This window comes from Podarcis tiliguerta (assembly GCF_965153285.1).
Source record: "Podarcis tiliguerta genome assembly, chromosome: 3".
Classification (NCBI taxonomy): domain Eukaryota; kingdom Metazoa; phylum Chordata; class Lepidosauria; order Squamata; family Lacertidae; genus Podarcis; species Podarcis tiliguerta.
This window is the reverse complement of record NC_139536.1, coordinates 93,948,997-93,968,478: the sequence shown is the minus strand read 5'-3', so window position 1 is coordinate 93,968,478 and position 19,482 is coordinate 93,948,997. Positions and strand designations below refer to the sequence as shown.

General features: G+C 41.1%; 2 protein-coding genes across 5 annotated transcripts in view; both read left to right on the top strand.

Moving 5' to 3' along the window:
• TPO (thyroid peroxidase) overlaps positions 1–19,482 on the top strand; it is a 990,904-nt gene that overhangs the window by 831,788 nt on the left and 139,634 nt on the right. The gene's annotated exons all lie outside the window — the stretch shown is intronic.
• The window catches only part of SNTG2 (syntrophin gamma 2), a 204,359-nt gene that overhangs the window by 145,346 nt on the left and 39,531 nt on the right, over positions 1–19,482 (top strand). For all 4 annotated transcript variants that reach the window (XM_083431681.1, XM_083431680.1, XM_083431679.1 and 1 more), the window contains exons 9-10: positions 1,108–1,235; positions 11,389–11,518. In XM_083431681.1, the coding sequence (XP_083287807.1) occupies positions 1,108–1,235; positions 11,389–11,518 (258 nt within the window). The remainder of the gene's footprint in view (positions 1–1,107; positions 1,236–11,388; positions 11,519–19,482) is intronic.

The window sequence follows — 19,482 nt, the reverse complement described above, 5'->3', positions numbered from 1 at the left end:
CTACAAAATGAAATAAATTGATGATCTGTTGTTACTGTACATTCTGACTTGTGCCAATTTACAGGACATATTGTCTGTTTCTTCAGTGGCTAATGCCAGAGTATTTCTCATGAAAACACCTTATTCGCTTAAGTCTTTCTTAGTTGGCAAGCTTAGCAATACTTTTGCAATTATTTGCAAAACTTCAGGCACCAGTGGGAATAGTGCAGCTTCTTAAATTGCTATCAGCTATGAAGCAAACACATGATTAGCACACTCATTATCTGTGAAGGGTGCTGTTTTTGGAGCTGGAACCACTAATTGAAAGAAAGTTTTGACTGAAGGAGCATGGAGATATTTGACCCTTGCTTTCAAAAATGGACACATAACATCTTGCAGGAATTGAAACAAACTCTACCAATGAAATGCCAATATTGGTGTTTGCTTCTGTGTATCTGATTATATACTTTTGTACTAAATAGTGTCTAGTACCATGCCTCGTCAGAACAAGTTATTTCAGATTTGATCTGTGCAAGTTTTGTTTATTTATGATTTGTCTTTGCAGAGGTTACATGTAGTTTCATGTTCTTAAATGCAGTAAATAAGGAAACAATAATTTGTTGCAAAGCTCATGGTGTGCCCATGAAGAACTTTGCATTCATAGTTCCTTATATCAAGATAGACATGCACATTTTCTTTTATTTATCTCTGAAATTGAAAAAAAACTGACAAGGTACACTGTTTTGCAATCACATTATCCTCTTTCTTTATTGTGCTTTTGAAGTAAATAAGACTTCTGAGAGGTCTGCTACATGTAAATTAGCATTATTTATCACTTAAACATTATGTTGTCATGTGTAAGGCTTATGCTTTTAACAGAAATAAAAGCAATGTTACCACTGCACAAATAATAGGGGAGAAAATGAGCTCAGACAGCTCACAAATGTTCCATTTTTACATAAATTATTGTTTTTTGTGTTTTTTTCATGCACTCTGAATTTCCCAAACAATGATATTACTCTGCCTTATTAGTTTTGAGAAAGGGCACATCCACAGATAAATATTCATGTTTCCTACACAGTGTGATCTAGTAGACTGTGCTTACTGATTCTCATTTATTCTATACAGGCGCCATCATCACCTTCTTCACCCATAGCTAATGAACCAAAATATGAGAAGCGCTGGCTGGACACCTTATCAGTTCCTTTGTCGATGGCCCGAATCTCGAGGTACAAAGCTGGAACAAATAAATTAAGGTTTGTAATCTGAAAAAGAGTTAGGTTACATGATTTGCATCCTGCTCCTCGCAGCCAAGGGACTGGCTGCTTGAAAATGTATGGAAGAAGTCTGTGGGCTGTATTCAACTAACATTTACTCCTATTGGAATCAATGGACCTAAGTTTGTCACGGCCATTAATTTCAGTGGGTCTACTCTTGAGTAAAAGTCGGTTGACTACAACCCTATGGGACATTTTTCTCTCAACAGTCATAATATGTAATGAAAAAAATATTCCAACAATTGATTCCAAGCTCACCGAGAAAAAGAAGCCATGCTGATGGCTTGTAAGCCTTGGGAAAATCTATTGGGAGTTGATTTGTTTCTTTGTTTACATTTATGATCCTGCCACTTACTGGTACTCTCAAAGCTTGGGGCAGGTAACAATTATGACCAGACTAAAACCGGCAAACTGTAAATGAGAGCTGAAGTCCCACCTCTACCCAATTTAGCCACCCCTCTTCCACAACCCAAACCTTAAATGTCCATTTGTTTCTCTGAAACGGCATCATATCCCGGAATCCCTTTGGAATCTGCGTTGAACCAGAAAGTGGGCAAGCTTTCATATTATAATAATAATTGATTATTTGTACCCTGCCCACCTGTCTGGGTTTCCCCAGCCACTCGGGGTGGCTTCCAACACAGATTAAAAATACATTAAAACATCAATCATTAAAAACTTCCCTAAACAGGGCTACCTTCAGATGTCTACTAAACGTCAGGTAGTTGTTTATCTCTTTGACATCTGATGGGAGGGCGCTCCACAGGGACGTTCATCACGTCCCTTTATTTGTGATATGGGAACACCCATACTGCATTACTTTTGCATCAGATGAAGAATTCCTCATAAAGTGGGGTGACATTATACCCCTCCATACTATCTGGAGTTTCTGCCGCTATCTCCAAAATCTTTTAAAATCTCCCTTCATTGATTCCCTTTGCTTGTTTACATTTGTTGGCTCACAATGTAACTAAGTCCCTCTGGCTTAACCTCTTTCATAGCCCCCCTCCAACACACACAAACATATTCATTTTCTCTGTATTTCCCTACACACACGCACACTAAATAACAAACCCTTTCAACATTCCTATGAGGAAAAGTTGCAGCATTGGGGGCTTTTTAGTGGAGAGAAAAGGTAGATAAGAGCAGCAGAAGTGTATAAAATTATGCGCGGCATAATAGGTGATAGCTCCCATGTGTTGTGAATTATTTCGAGGGAAAAGAAGGGGAGGGGAAGCATTGTTTATACAGTGCAAGGAATATTTATGGAGGTTAATGAAAATGCAATCCTATCCCCGGGCCGGCAGTAGCGTTGCTTATTGGAACAGAGAAGCCAGCATGGAATTCACAGTCCTGGCATTTGCATTCTCCAGAAGCTTGTGGGCAGGGGGGAAAATGCCCCTTCACTGCACTGAGAGGTTGTGTTTGCCATCTTTTAACACTGAAAGCACACACAAAACAGCCACAAATAAAGCTTTTCTCGCTGTCTCTCTACATTAGGCAGTGAGCAAGCAACGTAAAATGACCCTGCTAGTCTTAGTCATTTTTCTCATTCTGATGCCTGAGATAGTGATCTATTTTTGGCATTCTTGCTATCTCATTCTAAATAATCTTTTATTTTCTTCAAATATTCCTGACGGGTTCCAGATTTCTGCACACAATACAGATTGCTTGTCGTAAGGTTATAGCCTTATCTGATCCCCGGTACTCCTCCATCTCTGTTGTTCACCTTAATCTTTTCTATAAACTTACATCTTGTCAGTATCTTTGACACCATTGATTATAACATCCTATTGAACTTTCAGGACTTGTTTCTCAATGATAGGCATTACGCTGCTGAGAGGCACGTATTGTTTCTCGGACATCTGTTCAGCTAATGGGAAGAGACCAGTGCATTTTTATAGTGAACGAAACACATTATTAATTCCATGCTGTTCTTTACACATGCACACCCACCCACCCACCCACCCACATATATTTACACCATCTATATAAACTTTGGGTGATATCCATTGGGTGCTTGCCCCTTGATTTAAATGAGCTGATCTGGTATAGGAAGAGAATACTCTGCAGTTTCTGCTTTTCTTTTGCAATGTAACTGAGCTGTATCCATTATGGTGAGATACCAGAAAAAGACAAAAAAAATAATAATCAAGAACTTAGGACCCTCTGGAGAATCCTATGGCCAAATCCCATGTATGGCAAGGAAAAAGCACAGCTTTTGGGTCTAGTAAAAGCATAAAGAGAAGTCCATGCCAACCCCCCTTTTGGTATCTGCCCGAGGAAGATCTCTGCAAGAAAGAAGCCAGGATACCAGCCCCCACTGCAACAGGAGGAGCATTGCTAATGAGTGATATGCCAACTCGATGCACCCTCAATCCACCTAGTCAGAGACTTTCTGCCCCAGTGATGCCTTCTGGGGAAAAAACACAGAAGGAGGTTTTCTATAAGCCAATGTCCTGCAGGGAAGATCCTGTTCAAGAAAGTCTCCTGCAGCTCTGACTCCTCTCCTAACAACCCGTTCCTCCGCAAAAGTACCAACTGAAATGAATTATGCAGCAGGAGAGCTTACCCTAACTAGACAGTCTGTACACAGCCTTTGCACATCACTGAAGGGCTGCTTCCATGATAACTGACCTTGCATGTGTGATTTACGAATTCTGCAGCCCTCAGCGCTCTCTTCCTGCGACTTTATCACACGATAAACCAGAGAGGAAGTGAAGCATGGTAAAGTGAAACTATAAATAGCAGCAATTATGCTGAAGTAATGAGTGTGTGACCAAGCAAAGGTATAATTTCCTTTGTCGTTATTCATGTTATTTTACTGCAGGACAAAAAGGCATTTGCGTTAAGTGCAATTTTCGCGATGATCTACCTAGAAATCAGCATGAAATAAAACAATATCCATCATCAGTATATCCGTTATGTACTGTTACTAAGCACAGGAATTTGTACCCTTACCCATGTGCAAGTGCAGCGTTACACTTTTAGTTAGCTGTATTCCTAATTGCCCTGACTATTAAGCCTGGCTTAGCTTGTTGTGGGATCACAGTTAACCTTTCTCCCACTTAACCATGGTCTATAGCCAGAGAACAAACATTGGCTACAGATCATAGAAACATAGAGTTGGAAGGGATCCTAAGGATCATCTAGCCTAACCACCTGCAATGCAGGAATATGAAGCTGTCCCACATAGGGAATCAAACCTGCAACCTTGTCATTATCAGCACCACACTCTAACCAAATGAGCTATCCTGGTTAAGGAGAAGAGAGCTTAACCACAGTCCTAGGTTTGGATGACACCCTACGTCAAACCTTGGCTTAGCTGCCCCACAGTGTACTAAACTGAATGGGTAGGAACAAAGCAAATGTCAGCCTCTTTATGGGAACCAGTGTATTCACATGGTCCCAGTAGGCCACACTTTGGGCTTGGCCACTACGAACGCTATTTTTTTTTTAAGATATCAAAAGACAATATTTCTAGAAAGTGACTGGGTCCATATTGGCCGTATGATCTAATATCAGTAGTAGTAGTAGTAGTTACACCCAGATTGACAAGATGTGTGTTTTAACATTGATATACAATAGTAATCTAAATCTGCTGTACGCATGTTATTCTGATTCATGCTTGTTTTTTTTCCTTTTACCCTCATTCAAGTAGAAAGTTTAATGTCTCACACAGTAGATACAACTCCTTTTAAAACGAAAAACAGTTCAGGTGCTAAAATAATCTACGCCAAACCTAATACAGCAAGGACAACAAATTACATGCAGAGAAAGTAGATGATTTAGGGAAAATATGACTTTAGGGGTAATGGAACATACGGCAAGTATTTGGGCCGAATAGGAAATGTTCTAATAGGTCACTAAGCAGATTTGAGCACATTGTGTGCAATGGTACTTACTTTTCTTCCCTCCCCCTTTCAGCCCCCTATCCATCCCTACAATCTGCTTCAGAAACTTGGGGCACCCTATAGAGCAGTGAAGGGAGAGAAGGAGCTGCAGGAGGGAGGAAAAGAAAGGGAAGTTTAATCATATCCCGTTATGAGGATTTCACTAGAGTACACCCTTGTACAATGAGGGCCATAGGCTTTGCATTAACCAAAGTGTAGAGGGAACTCAGTAAAGCTGCCTCCTTCTGATATGGATGCAGAAGAAACAACTTTTCCGAGACCACGCTTAGTAGAATATTTGTCCAGCAAAATATTGCATACTGAAACTTAACGAGAAGTTCGTACAAAAATGCATAGTGTTGATCAGCGCAGGGGAATCTTTTTCATTCTATGGGACACATTAGCTTTTTGAGAACCTCCTGGTGGAGAACACAAGGTGGTAATGGGGGTGGGTTGAGGCAATAGATGAGGCTCTTTCCTTTGTACTTGGCTACTTCACAGCTGTACAACAACCAGAAGTGTCCAAAAGCATACATATTTCCAACCCCTATTCATGTAAGCAAGAGGCGTTATGGCAGTTCCTCTATGCATCCCAGCCAAGGAAGAACACTAGAAGAGGGTAAAGAGAGCAGGAGCAGTGGCGTAGCGTGGGTTGTCAGCACCCGGGGCAAGGCAAGTAATTTGCGCCCCCTAACCCGTGGATTTGCGGCCCCTAACCCTAACCCCCAGATGTTGCGCCCGGTGCGGCCGGCACCCCCTGCACCCCCCACGCTACGCCACTGAGCAGGAGGGATGGCTTGGAGAGGGAGAATGGCCCAGCGACATCACCAAGGGCTGTACTGGATTGCCCCATTTGGCTCCCAGGCCTGACAATATATTTTATAACACTTCTTCCAATGGTGGCTTATTTCTATCATGCAAGCAGAAAGTGCTCAGCCTAAAAACTCTGAACTTAATGTTAGCAACTTGCCTTTTTATGTCCTTTTCTAACAATGCAGGTATGTTTCTACAAGCCTTTTCCCTTTCCTTTCATGTTCTATCAATTGACACAATAAAGTGCTAGCTTAACGAAAGCTAACTTCAAAGCGAGAACAATTGTTGCAAAGGATATTAGGGTAGATCACATACAAACAATTACCATTTTGAAAAGCAGGCTTTGAAACAAATTATACCAGGCATGTTTTGATCTTAACAATTTCATAGTACCAAGGTCTAATCTGCCAATTAATGTGCTGTTTTTCATGTTCTTTCTGTGGAATAATCTGATTTTTTTCATACTGACCTGCATCGCAAAGACCTTAGATGTCTGCTTCACTTCTCCAGTTATCGTGAAGCTGAAACCTGACATTTTAAGATATGTGTCTGGGCAGTAAACAGTCCTCTTGCAAGATCATGCAACAGCTCTTCTTATTACAACATTTGTGATTTGTGATTTCTCTTTGGCTAAACTGTGGAAATTCTGGTACCTGGGCTAATGTAACATTAGCTCTGAGGCAAAGCAATATTGCTTGGCCTAATTTTGTACGAAATTTTGCCATAGCACAGCATTGGGTCTCTTGTTTCCCCACCTTGACCTTGAATTTCCTTGCGGCATTTTACTGTTTTAAGTTGCATATGGACCATTTAATCAAAGCACCCAAGCTTGCTTATATGTTTGCTCAAAGTAAATGAATGAGCACTTTCATTACATGAATAAAACAAGCCAGAGTTAGAGTTAATGTTAAATATTGACTACAACCGTGGTCAAGAACTCAAGGCCTAATGATAAACTATTTGAGAATTCAGCAGTTCCCAGCATAATTTGTTGAGAAGTCAGATATGTACAGTGGTACCTTGGGTTACATACGCTTCAGGTTGCATATGCTTCAGGTTATAGACCCCACTAACCCAGAAATAGTACCTCGTGTTAAGAACTTTGCTTCAGGATGAGAACAGAAATTGTGCAGCGGCAGCAGGAGGCCCCATTAGCCAAAGTGGTGCTTCAGGTTAAGAACAGTTTCAGGTTAAGAACAGACCTCCAGAACAAATTAAGTTCTTAACCCGAGGTACCACTGTATTCTCATCAATGAAGTTTAAGATACCAAGGAATATTCTGATGAGAAAATATATATTGAACCTCTTTGGACAACAAGATAATGCTGATACTGTCATATGTGAGGGCTTTTAAGTACATTAGTGTCCAAATTTTGTTGTTTATTGAAATTGCCCAGTTCCTGCTTCACATAGAATGGTAATACCCTTTGCAAAAGACATAATTTATATTTAATTGATTTTGTGCCCTTTGGTCCAAGATATGGTTGTATCTTCAAGGAACACTACGACTTGTGATCAGATTTTTTTAAAAAACCCAAACAAACCATAAGAACCAAGCTGGATCAAATCAAGAATCCTGTTTGGAATGCTTCTTTAAGCTTTACAAGATAGGGCATGAGGGCAATAGCTATTTGCTATAAGTTCCTTCCAATACCAGGCATTAAATTGTGCACTGCCTCCGAAAAATGGGCTGCATTTAACTGCTGGTGGTAATAGCTTTTCCTAGAAATAACATCTTTGAATTGTTCTCAAGTTCTCTGGCTGGATCTTTCACAAGTTTAGAGTATGGTAATGAGAATAGGAAATAATATGATTATAATTGGCAGGGGGAAGAGCAGAAGCATCTCCTTTTCTCTTTTTGTTTTTCTTCTTATTTCGTTTTTGATAGTTTTTAATTAATATTAAATTATATTATTATATGGCTGATAAGAAGATACAAACAGAGAGAACATTGATAGAAGATATCTTTGTGGCAGATAGAATAGAGTTGTTGTTTTTCCTGAATGTGAGGCTGAGAAGGATGGGAGCTGTCTCAGGTGGGAGCTGGGAAGACATAGATCTCTTTGTGAATTGAAGATTAAGATAGAAGGCTGATAGAATATAAAATTTAGTGTTTGTTTGGGTGTGGGTTTTGTTTTTGCTTTTATTTTTTTGCTTTCCTTTCCTTGTTATTATTTTGCTCTCTTTAGATATTAGCTTTGTTTGATTTTTTTGATTTGATTTTTTTAAGGCAAAATAATATAATTGCCTGGCGTGCTCTGGTCCATGGGGTCACAAAGAGTCGGACACGACTAAACGACTAAACAACAACAATATAATTAACACTCATATTTTCTCCTTTAGTCCACTTTGATCCTTTGGACATTCACTTTACTAACAGGGAAAATGATTCTCCCTTTGACAGTCAACATGATGCAGCTGTTTCAAGTTCTTGCTCAGCTCCTGCAATCTTTCTTAAATTAAGAAATACCTGAAGAAGTGTGTATGCACACAAAAGCTTATACCCAGAACAAACTTAGTTGGTCTCTAAGGTGCTCCTGGACAATTTTTTAATTTATTTCAACTGCATCAGACCAACACGGCTACCTACCTGTTTCTTCAACTCAGTTACTCTTACCCAGTGTTATCTTTCTAGAAAAAGAGGTGCTGGAACTCACCATGAACACCTCCCTTGTTCTCTTATAATGACAATGGCGCCAATCTGAAAGGTGCCACCAGCTGAGTTGTGGCTGGGGGGGGGGGGGGAGTCCTGCTGCTACAGGATTCTTATCCAGGTTAAGTTACATTAAAATATTTTGCAACCCATTCCAATATTTTCACGATATGACAGAAATTGAACTGGGTCATGGGTTTTAAAAACATATGGCTAAAAACAACGTAGGTGCCAATGAAGGGCCAATGCAATATACTGCCACCAACAGTGGTGTGCGGTGACATTTTTGTAGGGGAACAGTTAGGGCTAGAAGCATCAGCTTGCAAAAGCAATGGGGGGGGGACGTGAGCATCACACCTCCCTCTCTAAACCGGGCAGAAACTTCCTGGGCTTTGAGGAGATGCCTGGGCTCTGATAGGAAGCTGGAGCCCTCTTGCTTCCTTCCAAAAGCCAGGCAGGCTTTGGGAAGGTGTTGGGAGGGCTCTTGGACCCATCAGAGCATCACACCTCCCTCCCTAAGCCGGGCAGAAGCTTCCTGAGCTTTGGGAAGGTGGTGCCAGGGAACCATTTAGGGGACTAGTCTAGTCCCCGTAGCCCAGTGACCACATGCCACACTGGCCACTAATTAAAAATAAAACAGGGGGGTGTTTTTACTGGTGGTGGGCAGTAACACTACCCTAGAGAGAGTGAAGAATGCTAAAGCATAGCTCTGAACTGAATTGTAACGACTGTGTATAAATATAGGTCACATTCAAATGGACTTGGGTTCTATAAGCTTACAGTTCTATTGTAGAAATGGCGCTAAGAACAAACCCTTGAAAGTCAGGCCTCGGATCAGATGATTGACCCAAATGTTAATTATTTAAAAGCTCACATAGAGCCATAACAAAAATACAGAAATCCTTATTTCATTTTAATTAATGGTATCGGTGAGTGAATTGTGAAGATGCCCAGTGTCCCTTTTGGAATTATCATTGTGAGTACTGATGTAGTCTAACTTTTTCATGGCATTTTCCTTAGCACAGGAGGAATATGTGGAAGGAGGAGAAGTCTTGCATAGTAACTCACCCTAATGCAATTTATTTAATTCCTTGTTGGCATGCTGCATTTATCTTAATGATAGCTTTACAACCAGCTTGATAGGTCACTGATTTCAGTATGAAGATATAACACCTTTCTCTTGGTATTTCCTGACCCATAAAATGACTAGCTAGGCCCAGATCCAGTTCAGAATTACCAGGCTGCCCAGCCATTTTACTGTCAGTTCAGATAAATTCTGATTCCGTGCCCCAAGGTACCCTGTGGTGTGAACTGTACTAATATGCTTCACTTAAACACAGTAGGCCTCCTGCTCTTTATAGTTAAATTATGAAAGAACAATTACCTGCTGAAGACCTTCATTTATCCAAGCTATCTGCATGTCTGAATCCCATACATAACGGCTAGTCAGTTTACATATGAATAGTGCCACACTTACTCATGAAGCATAGAAAAGTTTGCACGGGCATGTGCATACATGCAAAAGCTTCTCAAGACTGCAAGGGACTAATTATAATTATATTATTTCCTCTTATTTTAAAAGCACAAGATGGTAGCCTTGGTCCACCATGCACAATAGCTCAAGATGCCTCAAGCATGTGATTCATGCATCTGCTTGGCCTTCACCTCTGTTCATGTATCAAGTAGTTTGACATGACCATATCAGATAGAATGTGAGCCATGGGTACGGGAGCTGGCTTGTGCTTGAGCTGGAAGCCATGCAGTTTCTCTGCTTCATCTCCTTTTTTAGCTATTTCTGGGAGTACATTTTCTTGCCAACACTGCTCTGAACAACTTGCCGCTCAATCTTCATTTGCCACTCAGCCCACTTTTGCAAACCTTTCCACACACACGATCTGGTTACACAGATGTGTAATCCAAACAGATTGATTCTTTCATATACTAGTCATAATCTGCCTAAGAGTTTCCTTAAGTAATCTACCTGCTATTATCTCAACGGCCCTTTAATTTGCCATGTAAGGATGAACTGTTACTTTCACCCTCATATTACAGGTGAAACACCTGAGGCTGTAAGACAGCAGGTTAGCAAAGCCCAGGCCACCAAGGAGAGTGTGTAGTGGAGCCGAGATCTGAACATGCAAAGGCTGAGCACAAATGTTATGCTCTCAACTACCATGCTAAATTATATCACATGATCTTCCGGCTCATCTGCACGTAGCACTACAACTGATGTAGAGCCAGTGTGGTGTAGTGGTTAAGAGCGGTAGTCTCGTAATCTGGGGAACCGGGTTCGCGTCTCCGCTCCTCCACATGCAGCTGCTGGGTGACCTTGGGCCAGTCACACTTCTTTGAAGTCTCTCAGCCCCACTCACCTCATAGAGTGTTTGTTGTGGGGGAGGAAGGGAAAGGAGAATGTTAGCCGCTTTGAGACTCCTTAAAGGGAGTGAAAGGCGGGATATCAAATCCAAACTCTTCTTCTTATTATTATTATGTGATGCAGCTCTGAGTTATCTGCCTGTGTAAAATTAGTTTGAAAACTGAAATTAATAATAATAATAATAATAATAATAATAATAATGCTCAAATCCTGTACTTATCTCTCTTCCTTGCACTGTAGTTCCGCTGTTTTCATATCTTCATCCCTATCCCCCATCCCACCCCACTCACCAGTTATAGTACATGAGGACTAATTTGCAGAGACACCATAAGAAGTAAGGACTTAATGGCTGGTATAGCATCCTTGATGGTGTATATATATTTCTTCTTGCTGCAGATCTAATGCATTTGAAGTACTGGCACTCGATGGAGTTAGCACTGGGATACTTCAGTATTGTTCAACCCAGGAGAGTGTTGACTGGCTGAGAGCATTATCAACTAACATCAATGATTTGACACTACAAAATGTATGTTGCTTCCTAGATATTTTCCCCCTATTTTTTGTTGTTTGGGTTTTGTTTTTGGTTTTTTTCCTTAGTGATTCAGAATGATTTTTTTCCCCACCTGCCAGAGATCAGCGTAATATATTGTTATGTGTTTAAAAAGACATTGATTTCAGGAAGGAAAGGGGGAGAAAAAAGGCACACCTTGTCAAATTTGATGATGCCTTGCAAACTCTCCAAACATTCATTGTGATCAGTCACACTTTATAAAAGGGAGAATTAGTAAATAACAGCCTTTTACATTCCAGGAGGGGTGGTGGTCACAGAGTGCCATTAGTCCTGGGAGCTGCTGCTTTCACTTCTCACATAAATATTTTTTAAATAACAAGGTGAAACGCTTGTAGATTTATGGATGTATACTTTTGTAACCGCTGTCCCTATACTCTCTCATGTACTTAGCTTACTCACTGATACTTTTATGAGCATTCATATTTAGGTCCCTAAACAACATACAGTATTTCATTATTCAAAACCTTTTTTAAGAAATAAAAATGCTTAAATCGGCCACTTTTATTTTGAAGAAAAAACAACCACCATGGGACTCTTTTTCTGGTATGTGCTCCCAATCCAGATCAAGATACCATGCCAACGTTCTACTGGTAAGCCACCCCATCTTTGCCTGCTAATTCCCCTCTATTACCACACCTCTAGAAGAAAAAAGAAAAGAAGAAAATACAGAAATAATAGTTGGGGGTGGGGCATGGTTCCCTTATCCAAATTGGAAGCATGTTTCAGATAAGGCCTCATGGTTTCTTCCCCAGCCCCACAAATTAGAAGTGTGGATAATTTAACATGTACTTTAGTGAGTGGCGCTGTGGGTAAAACCTCAGCACCTAGGACTTGCCGATCGCAAGGTCGGCGGTTCAAATCCCCACAGCGGGGTGCACTCCCGTCGTTCGGTCCCAGCGCCTGCCAACCTAGCAGTTCGAAAGCACCTCTGGGTGCTAGTAGATAAATAGGGACCGCTTACCAGCGGGAAGGTAAACAGTGTTCCGTGTGCTGCGCTGGCTCGCCAGATGCAGCTTGTCACGCTGGCCACGTGACCCGGAAGTGTCTGCAGACAGCGCTGGCTCCCGGCCTTTAGAGTGAGATGAGCGCACAACCCTAGAGTCTGGCAAGACTGGCCCGAATGGGCAGGGGTACCTTTACCTTTAGTCCACGTAAATGCATGGCATTCATAGACATCATCTAGCACTGTGAGAATGTGGCCTTCCTCTGCTTAACCCTTTCCAACAAACAACCCACAGCCCACCTGTCCCTAAGGACCGCTGTGTCAACAGCTTTAAAAATATCTGATTAACTGGAATGTCTACATAGCTATAGATGCATTCATCTCAATAAACAAAAATCACAGCCAATCACTATAGAGGTTTCAAAACTGCAGCTTCTGCTGACTTCAGGTCTCTTCCTTCAGTTGAAAATACTGATTTTGCAAGTAAAGGTGCAAAACCACAATTTTTCTGAGAATCTGTGGATTGAATCCAGACTTTGTCTTCCATGGATAGAAAGGCTCCTTCCATCCTCAGAAGGTTTTTTATCAGGCAGAGTGATCCCCTTAGAGCCAGACTTTACTCCTGTTGATAAATATAGGGTCAGACCACACCTAACGTACTGTGTCCTGTTTGGGACACCACAATGTAAGAAGGATATTGACAAGCTAGAACATATTCAGAGCAGGACAACCAATATGATCAAGGGTCTAGAAACCAAGCCTTATGAGGAATGGATGAGGGAGTTGGGTATGTTTAGCTTGTATAAGAGGAGGCTGAGAGGAAATATGAAAGCCATATTCAAATATCTAAAATCCTGTGACATGGAAGATGGAGCAAGCTTGTTTTCTCCTGCTCAAGAGGTTAGAACCTGAACCCAGTGGCTTCAAGTTACAAGAAAGGAGATTCTAACTAAAGATCAGGAAGAACTTTCCGATGTTAAGAGCTGTTTGACAATGAAACAGTCTCCTGTGAGAAATGGTGGACTCTCTTTCCTTGGAGGTTTATAAGCAGAGGTTGGATGGCCATCTGTCATGCATGATCTAGTTGAGATTATTGCATTGCAGGGGTTTGGACTAGATGACTACCTTCCAACTCTGCCACTCCATGACTTTTGAAGATTCCCTTACCCCTGAAGCTCCCATTCACACTGTTCCAGAAGGTCCCCCAATGCGCTGAAATATTGTCGCACTAATGTGGCAGGAGTAGTGGAGAAGGAGCATAAGGGACTTCCCTTTCCGATCTAGCAGGAGTAAAGTCTGGATCTAACCAAGTGTTTTATGAGCTTTAACTTGATACTTCTTTCATTCTCATGAGATCTTAGCAAGTGCCCTAAAAGATTATTGCATTGACTTCACACAGCTCTATATAGATTTTGACTTTCACCTTCTGGTTTCACAGAATCTGCTACACATATCAACTTAGTTTATTTGATTTTCTCTCCCAAACAGTAAACAGAGAGGCTTTATAAAGAAAAGACTATTCCAGTTGTTGCTAACATCCGCTGAGTTTCATGGTGCATCCACACACATGGCAGGATTTTGTGTGTGTGTGCAGTCTGCTACTAACATTTGTGCAAGGACGTGGCATGGTCCACAGTGCATCTTGTGATCTGTCATTGTAGTGACTACAGATAGGGGAGGATTTAATTCACTCTACAATACAAAACAAAGTTGCCTGTTTCTCACCTTCTGGACTTACCTCCTGGGTTTGCATACAATTGATTCATTGATTGATTGATTGATTGGATTGGGTTTCCCTGCTACTTTTCATTCAAATGACTCTCAAAGCAGCTTGCAAACAATAACAATAACAGGACAGGACAGAACAGAACATCACAAATACAGCATAAATCATATAAAATAACAAATCATGAATAAGACAATTGCAATCTTTAAAACACTATTAAAAAACAGCAACTAAAAAATAAGCTAAACATCACAATGTTCATATTATATAATTAATACGAGCAAAAGTCATATTATATAATTAACAAATCTATACGGCATTCATAATATAAAAAACAATATTTAGAACATTAACAAAATAGCAACTCGATGGAAAAAAAAGCTAAGCGCTGTTAAGGTCATGCACACAATCTCCACGCTCCCATGACTCATCATCTTTCACTCTTTTAAGTTCAATAAAATACAGTGGTACCTCGGTTTACGAAATTAATCTGTTCCATAAGTCTGTTCTTAAACCAAAGCCGTTCTTAAACCGAGGCGTGCTTCCCTAAAGAGGCCTCCTGCCGCTGGTGCCCTTCCACCGTTCGGCTTCCGTTCGTAGACCGAGGTAAAGTTCACAAACCGGGACCCTACTTCCGGTTTTGTGGAGTTCATATACCAAATAGTTCTTAAACCGAGGTACCACTGTACACATAACGTCCAATGTTAAGCCAGCTCAGTCAGATGTTGTGCCAACTGGTAGTGGGCCATGGTAGGGCTCTTGGGCCTACTTCCAGTGGTAAGAGGGATGTTAACCCCATGTAGTCTGCCCAGTCACCACTGATGAGGAAGTTACACACATCGGTCTCGATAATCAGGATGTCCATTTCCCACTTGAAGTCCAAGATGAGCCTGTCCCTCTAGGTTCGCAAGTTGTGGCTGCACTTGGTGCAGAGGCTGCCCCGGAGGTGCAGCAGCACTTCCACGCTCAGGACTCTCTTGCTGTCCTGTATAGCCCATCCACCAGAAGTGATTCCAACTTTTTCAGCTGCTCCTTGGCCGACATGGTGGAGGAGGAGGCAGGGCAGCTACTTGAGTGGACACCAGGCAAGAGGGAGAGGCCAAGAGAAAGATGTTGAGGGAGCCTCAGCAGGATCCCGGTGGCCTGGATGAGCTCATAGCCAGGGACTTGGGGTTGCGCCTTGGTCTTGGCATCCAGGCCACTTTTCTCACATGGATCTGTAATGGGAAGGGAAAGGCTTAAGCCTCATTCCTTTGCACCTTGATCCCAATCCCACCAATTTTCAGTGGCATCTGTTATGACCTCTTCTCCCTGCTCCTTTTTCTTTTCTTTTCTTTAATTTTTTTTTGAAAAGTTTTTATTGTTAAAATAAGGTAAAGGTGAAGGGGCCCCTGACCATTAGGTCCAGTCGTGACCGACTCTGGGGTTGCGGCACTCATCTCGCTTTATTGGCCAAGGGAGCTGGCGTACAGCTTCCGGGTCATGTGGCCAGCATGACTAAGCTGCTTCTGGCGAACCAGAGCAGTGCACGGAAACGCTGTTTACCTTCCTGCCAGAGCGGTACCTATTTATCTACTTGCACTTTGACGTGCTTTCGAACTGCTAGGTTGGCAGGAGCTGGGACCGAACAATGGGCACTCACCCAGTCACAGGGATTTGAACCGCGACCTTCTGATCAGCAAGTCCTAGGCCACCTGCGTCCCAATTGTTAAAATAATTCAGCATTAATACACACATATTGCGAATATACAAGCATACAAACATACATTTCATACAATCCTTAAAAATATTCAAACATACCTACACTCAGTCCCACAGATAATTCCTTTCCCCATCACCATCCACCACCTCTCACCCCACCTTTGTGTTAGACTTCCAATCTACTCTATTGCAATTTCTTTCCACTTCTATTACTTTCTTTCACACACCTTTAACTTAATTTCATGCTTCTTTTTCTATTACACATTGTTATCCATCTTATTTAGTATTTCAGTATTTAAAACGGAACTTGTTTATTCTAATAGGAGTTCTGATTTTTCAATATGGTTTTGCAAGTATCCTTTAAACACCTTCCAGTCCCTGTCTATCTTCTCTTTCGAGATTCTTCCAATTTCTCCCATTGTTTTGGATATATTGTAGTACTCCAATAATTTGGCAAGCCACTCCCTGCTCCTTTTTCAGCTCTTCTGGCTTCAGGTTGAGCTCCACACTGAACATGGAAGGTACACAAATGAGACCACATACCTATGAACTTTTCCACAGCACTGCTTGCATACAATTTAGCTAGTATCTGAGTTATACCCAGAGAAGTCATGCCCATTAATATAAGTGTATCTGCTCTGAATGTGACTAAAATTAGATGCAAACCCCTTGCATTTTTATGAAGGTGTCAGAAGAGCTGCATGGAGAAATCACAGTGTTTGCTGAGCTAGTTGAAAATGTGTATAAAAGTGGTGGTGAAATTTGATGTGCTGTCCCTTCCTGCGCAATTTCATAGAAAAAAGGTGGCTGCTCCCATGTACCTAGGGGGCAGCCATATTTTCTTCCTTACAATGTCCCCGCAAGGCCATCAAGGACGTAAAACGGAATAAAAGATTGCTGCCTTCGGAGTGTCAGGGGAGCAGACATCTTTTTTCCTCTAACGGTTACCCAGGAAGGGATAGTATGTCATAACGGCACATCCAGGGCATTTTTTAGATTCATTTTCAATAAGCTCAGCAAGTGCTGGGCTGTCTACCTGCTCCACGGTTGAAAACTGTTGAAAGAAAGTTTGTAGCGCAGTGGTAGAACATCTTCTTTGCATGCAGAAGGTCAAAGGTTGAATACTCCTAGCTAGGGCTAGGAAATAAATAAAAACCCTGTCTGAAACCCTGGGTAGCCATTGCTAATCGATTTAGACAATACTAAACTATATAGATCAGTAGTCTGACTAAGCAAGAGACAGCTTCCTATGTTTATAAAAGAAATGAGAAAAAACGGCCCTCAGACCACCTTGTAAATACTTTAAAAGAAATTAAATTACGTTTTTAAAAATTGAATGCCATGAGAAACGTGTTAAAAAAATAATAATTTAGGATCCCACCCCCAAAAAACCCTGCATGGAAACAAGACAGAAGACACATTTAAAACACAAACCAGATCAGTTCTATTCCATTCATCCCTATTTCTTTATTTTCTCATGAAAAGATTTGTACCTTTTTCAAGAAGTGCAAGCTTTCTGTGAATAAATACCCGTGCAATGTCCATCTACTGCCCTCTTTCTCTCCCTTTATAGGACCCTTTTATTATTATTATTTATTATTATTATTTTTAAAATATGCTAAATGTGTAGCAGATTTCATTTGTTTGCCCCTTTACTGAATTCCTTTTAGTAGATGCTAAGCCAATCAAGAATGTGGCTATATCACAATCCCATATTACGGTTTCCAGAAACACACACATAGTCTATCTCTCCCCCCCCCCCCCCGCGCCCCTTGCTTGGTAGGCTATCTTTTTGCTAACTTTATTGATTCAGCAGTTTGGCACCAAACACCTTAAATGTTTGATGCTGTGGGTTTTTTGGGGTGGGGTGGGGTGACGTATTCATGCATGCTGTTTATTTCATATGTACATACAGAGAGAAAGTGTGGGATTAACGCCCGAAGAATCTGGCATCTTTTTTAGAGTAGGAGCAGTTGGTTTAGCTCTGAGACTCTACAGCTGCATCTTGCAGAATGGCTAACAGAACGTGGTTCCAGAGGGAATATTTCTGTGACTGTCTTGTAAAGTTGAATTTAAGCATGTGTGGTAAGTGGGACAAAGGCATATGGTGCCTTCCTGCTGCCTGCCAAATTCTGCTGCCACTAATAGTGAAATGTTCCTCCCTTCTTCCTCTTTCCAAGTAAGATTCACTCCACTGTGTATACATATGCTATAGTTAAAAATGCGTGCGTGGGTAAGCTTGAACAGGGGAGGAAACATTGCACGTATGCAATATGGTCAGATCCATGCTAAAATAGGCAAGTATGAAACAGCCTTCGGTGTCGGTTCCACTGACAATAGCAATAGTGAGATGAAGAGTATTTATCATTGCTATGTGCCAGTGAGCTTAAAGGGCCAGAAGCAACCCAAATATTTCTTTATAACTAGCAACAATTGTAAATTTATCTTAATTCGTTGTTACACACACCCAGCAGCTTGGCTTTCTGTTTTAGGAAGAGTGTCATCAAACTGCACTTATTTTTCATGATTAGATGAATTGCAGTCTGATCCTAAACATGTTTGCACAAAAACAAGTCCCTTAAATTTTCAATGAGCCTTTGTGCCAGGTGAGCACATTCAGGGCTGCAGCCGTAATCTTTTTAAGAAGGTGCTTTGGTTTCTGTGCTCATCAATTATTTACATATCTCCATAAATAATTCAGTAGCTGGAGTGAGAAGAGGGTGGGGGGAGAGATTTCTAAAAATATACTTTTAGCATATGTTTAAGGCGGGGGTTGTCCCCATTCAAAAAGTTTTATCTTTCCAACATACTGAACATTAGCTCATTTTATTTCCACTGGGCCTTTGTGAACTTGAAACGCCACCTGGGTTGCCTCTTTGTATCTGAAAAACATCCAGCCATCTTTGTTGTTGTTGTTGTTGTTTTAGGATAAAGTCTGCAGCAGATATGGGAGAGGTGGGTGGCATGCCACTAATGTAGCAAAGATGCAAAAGATAAAATCAATAGGTGGGAAAGCTGTTTTAAAAAGTTGAATCCAAACCTGTTTTTGAACTAAAAAGTTATTCCTCCAGGGGAATCGCTCTACAGTTAGACAGATATGAAAACCACATCTTCTAGTTTAGTTTGCTATTCATAAAGGAGCTACTGTCTCCAAGCTTGTCTGAGGTCATTGTATTGACTGTAACTTTGCATCCCAGTCATCTTGGGAATGATAAATTTGTGGCCACAGAACAACTGAGTAAACGTAAGGACTAGGAAGAGCAATATCTATTTTTTAAAAAAATCAAGAAGAGTTCTAGATGGTGTGCTTCTAGCACTTTAATAATAAAGAGCTTTTAGAAAGCTCTTTATGCATGCCTTTTATCTAAGCTTTTCCATGCACAATCACCATATTATATATAATTTGCTTTCACATGTTTCTGAAATAAAATACAATACATTAAGATTTCTCCTGAACACAATATGCTGCTATGAGAGAACGATGAGAGGCAGGAGAGGGTGCTAAGCACCAGAAAAATATACTATTGACAATATCCAGCTTTCCCCTCC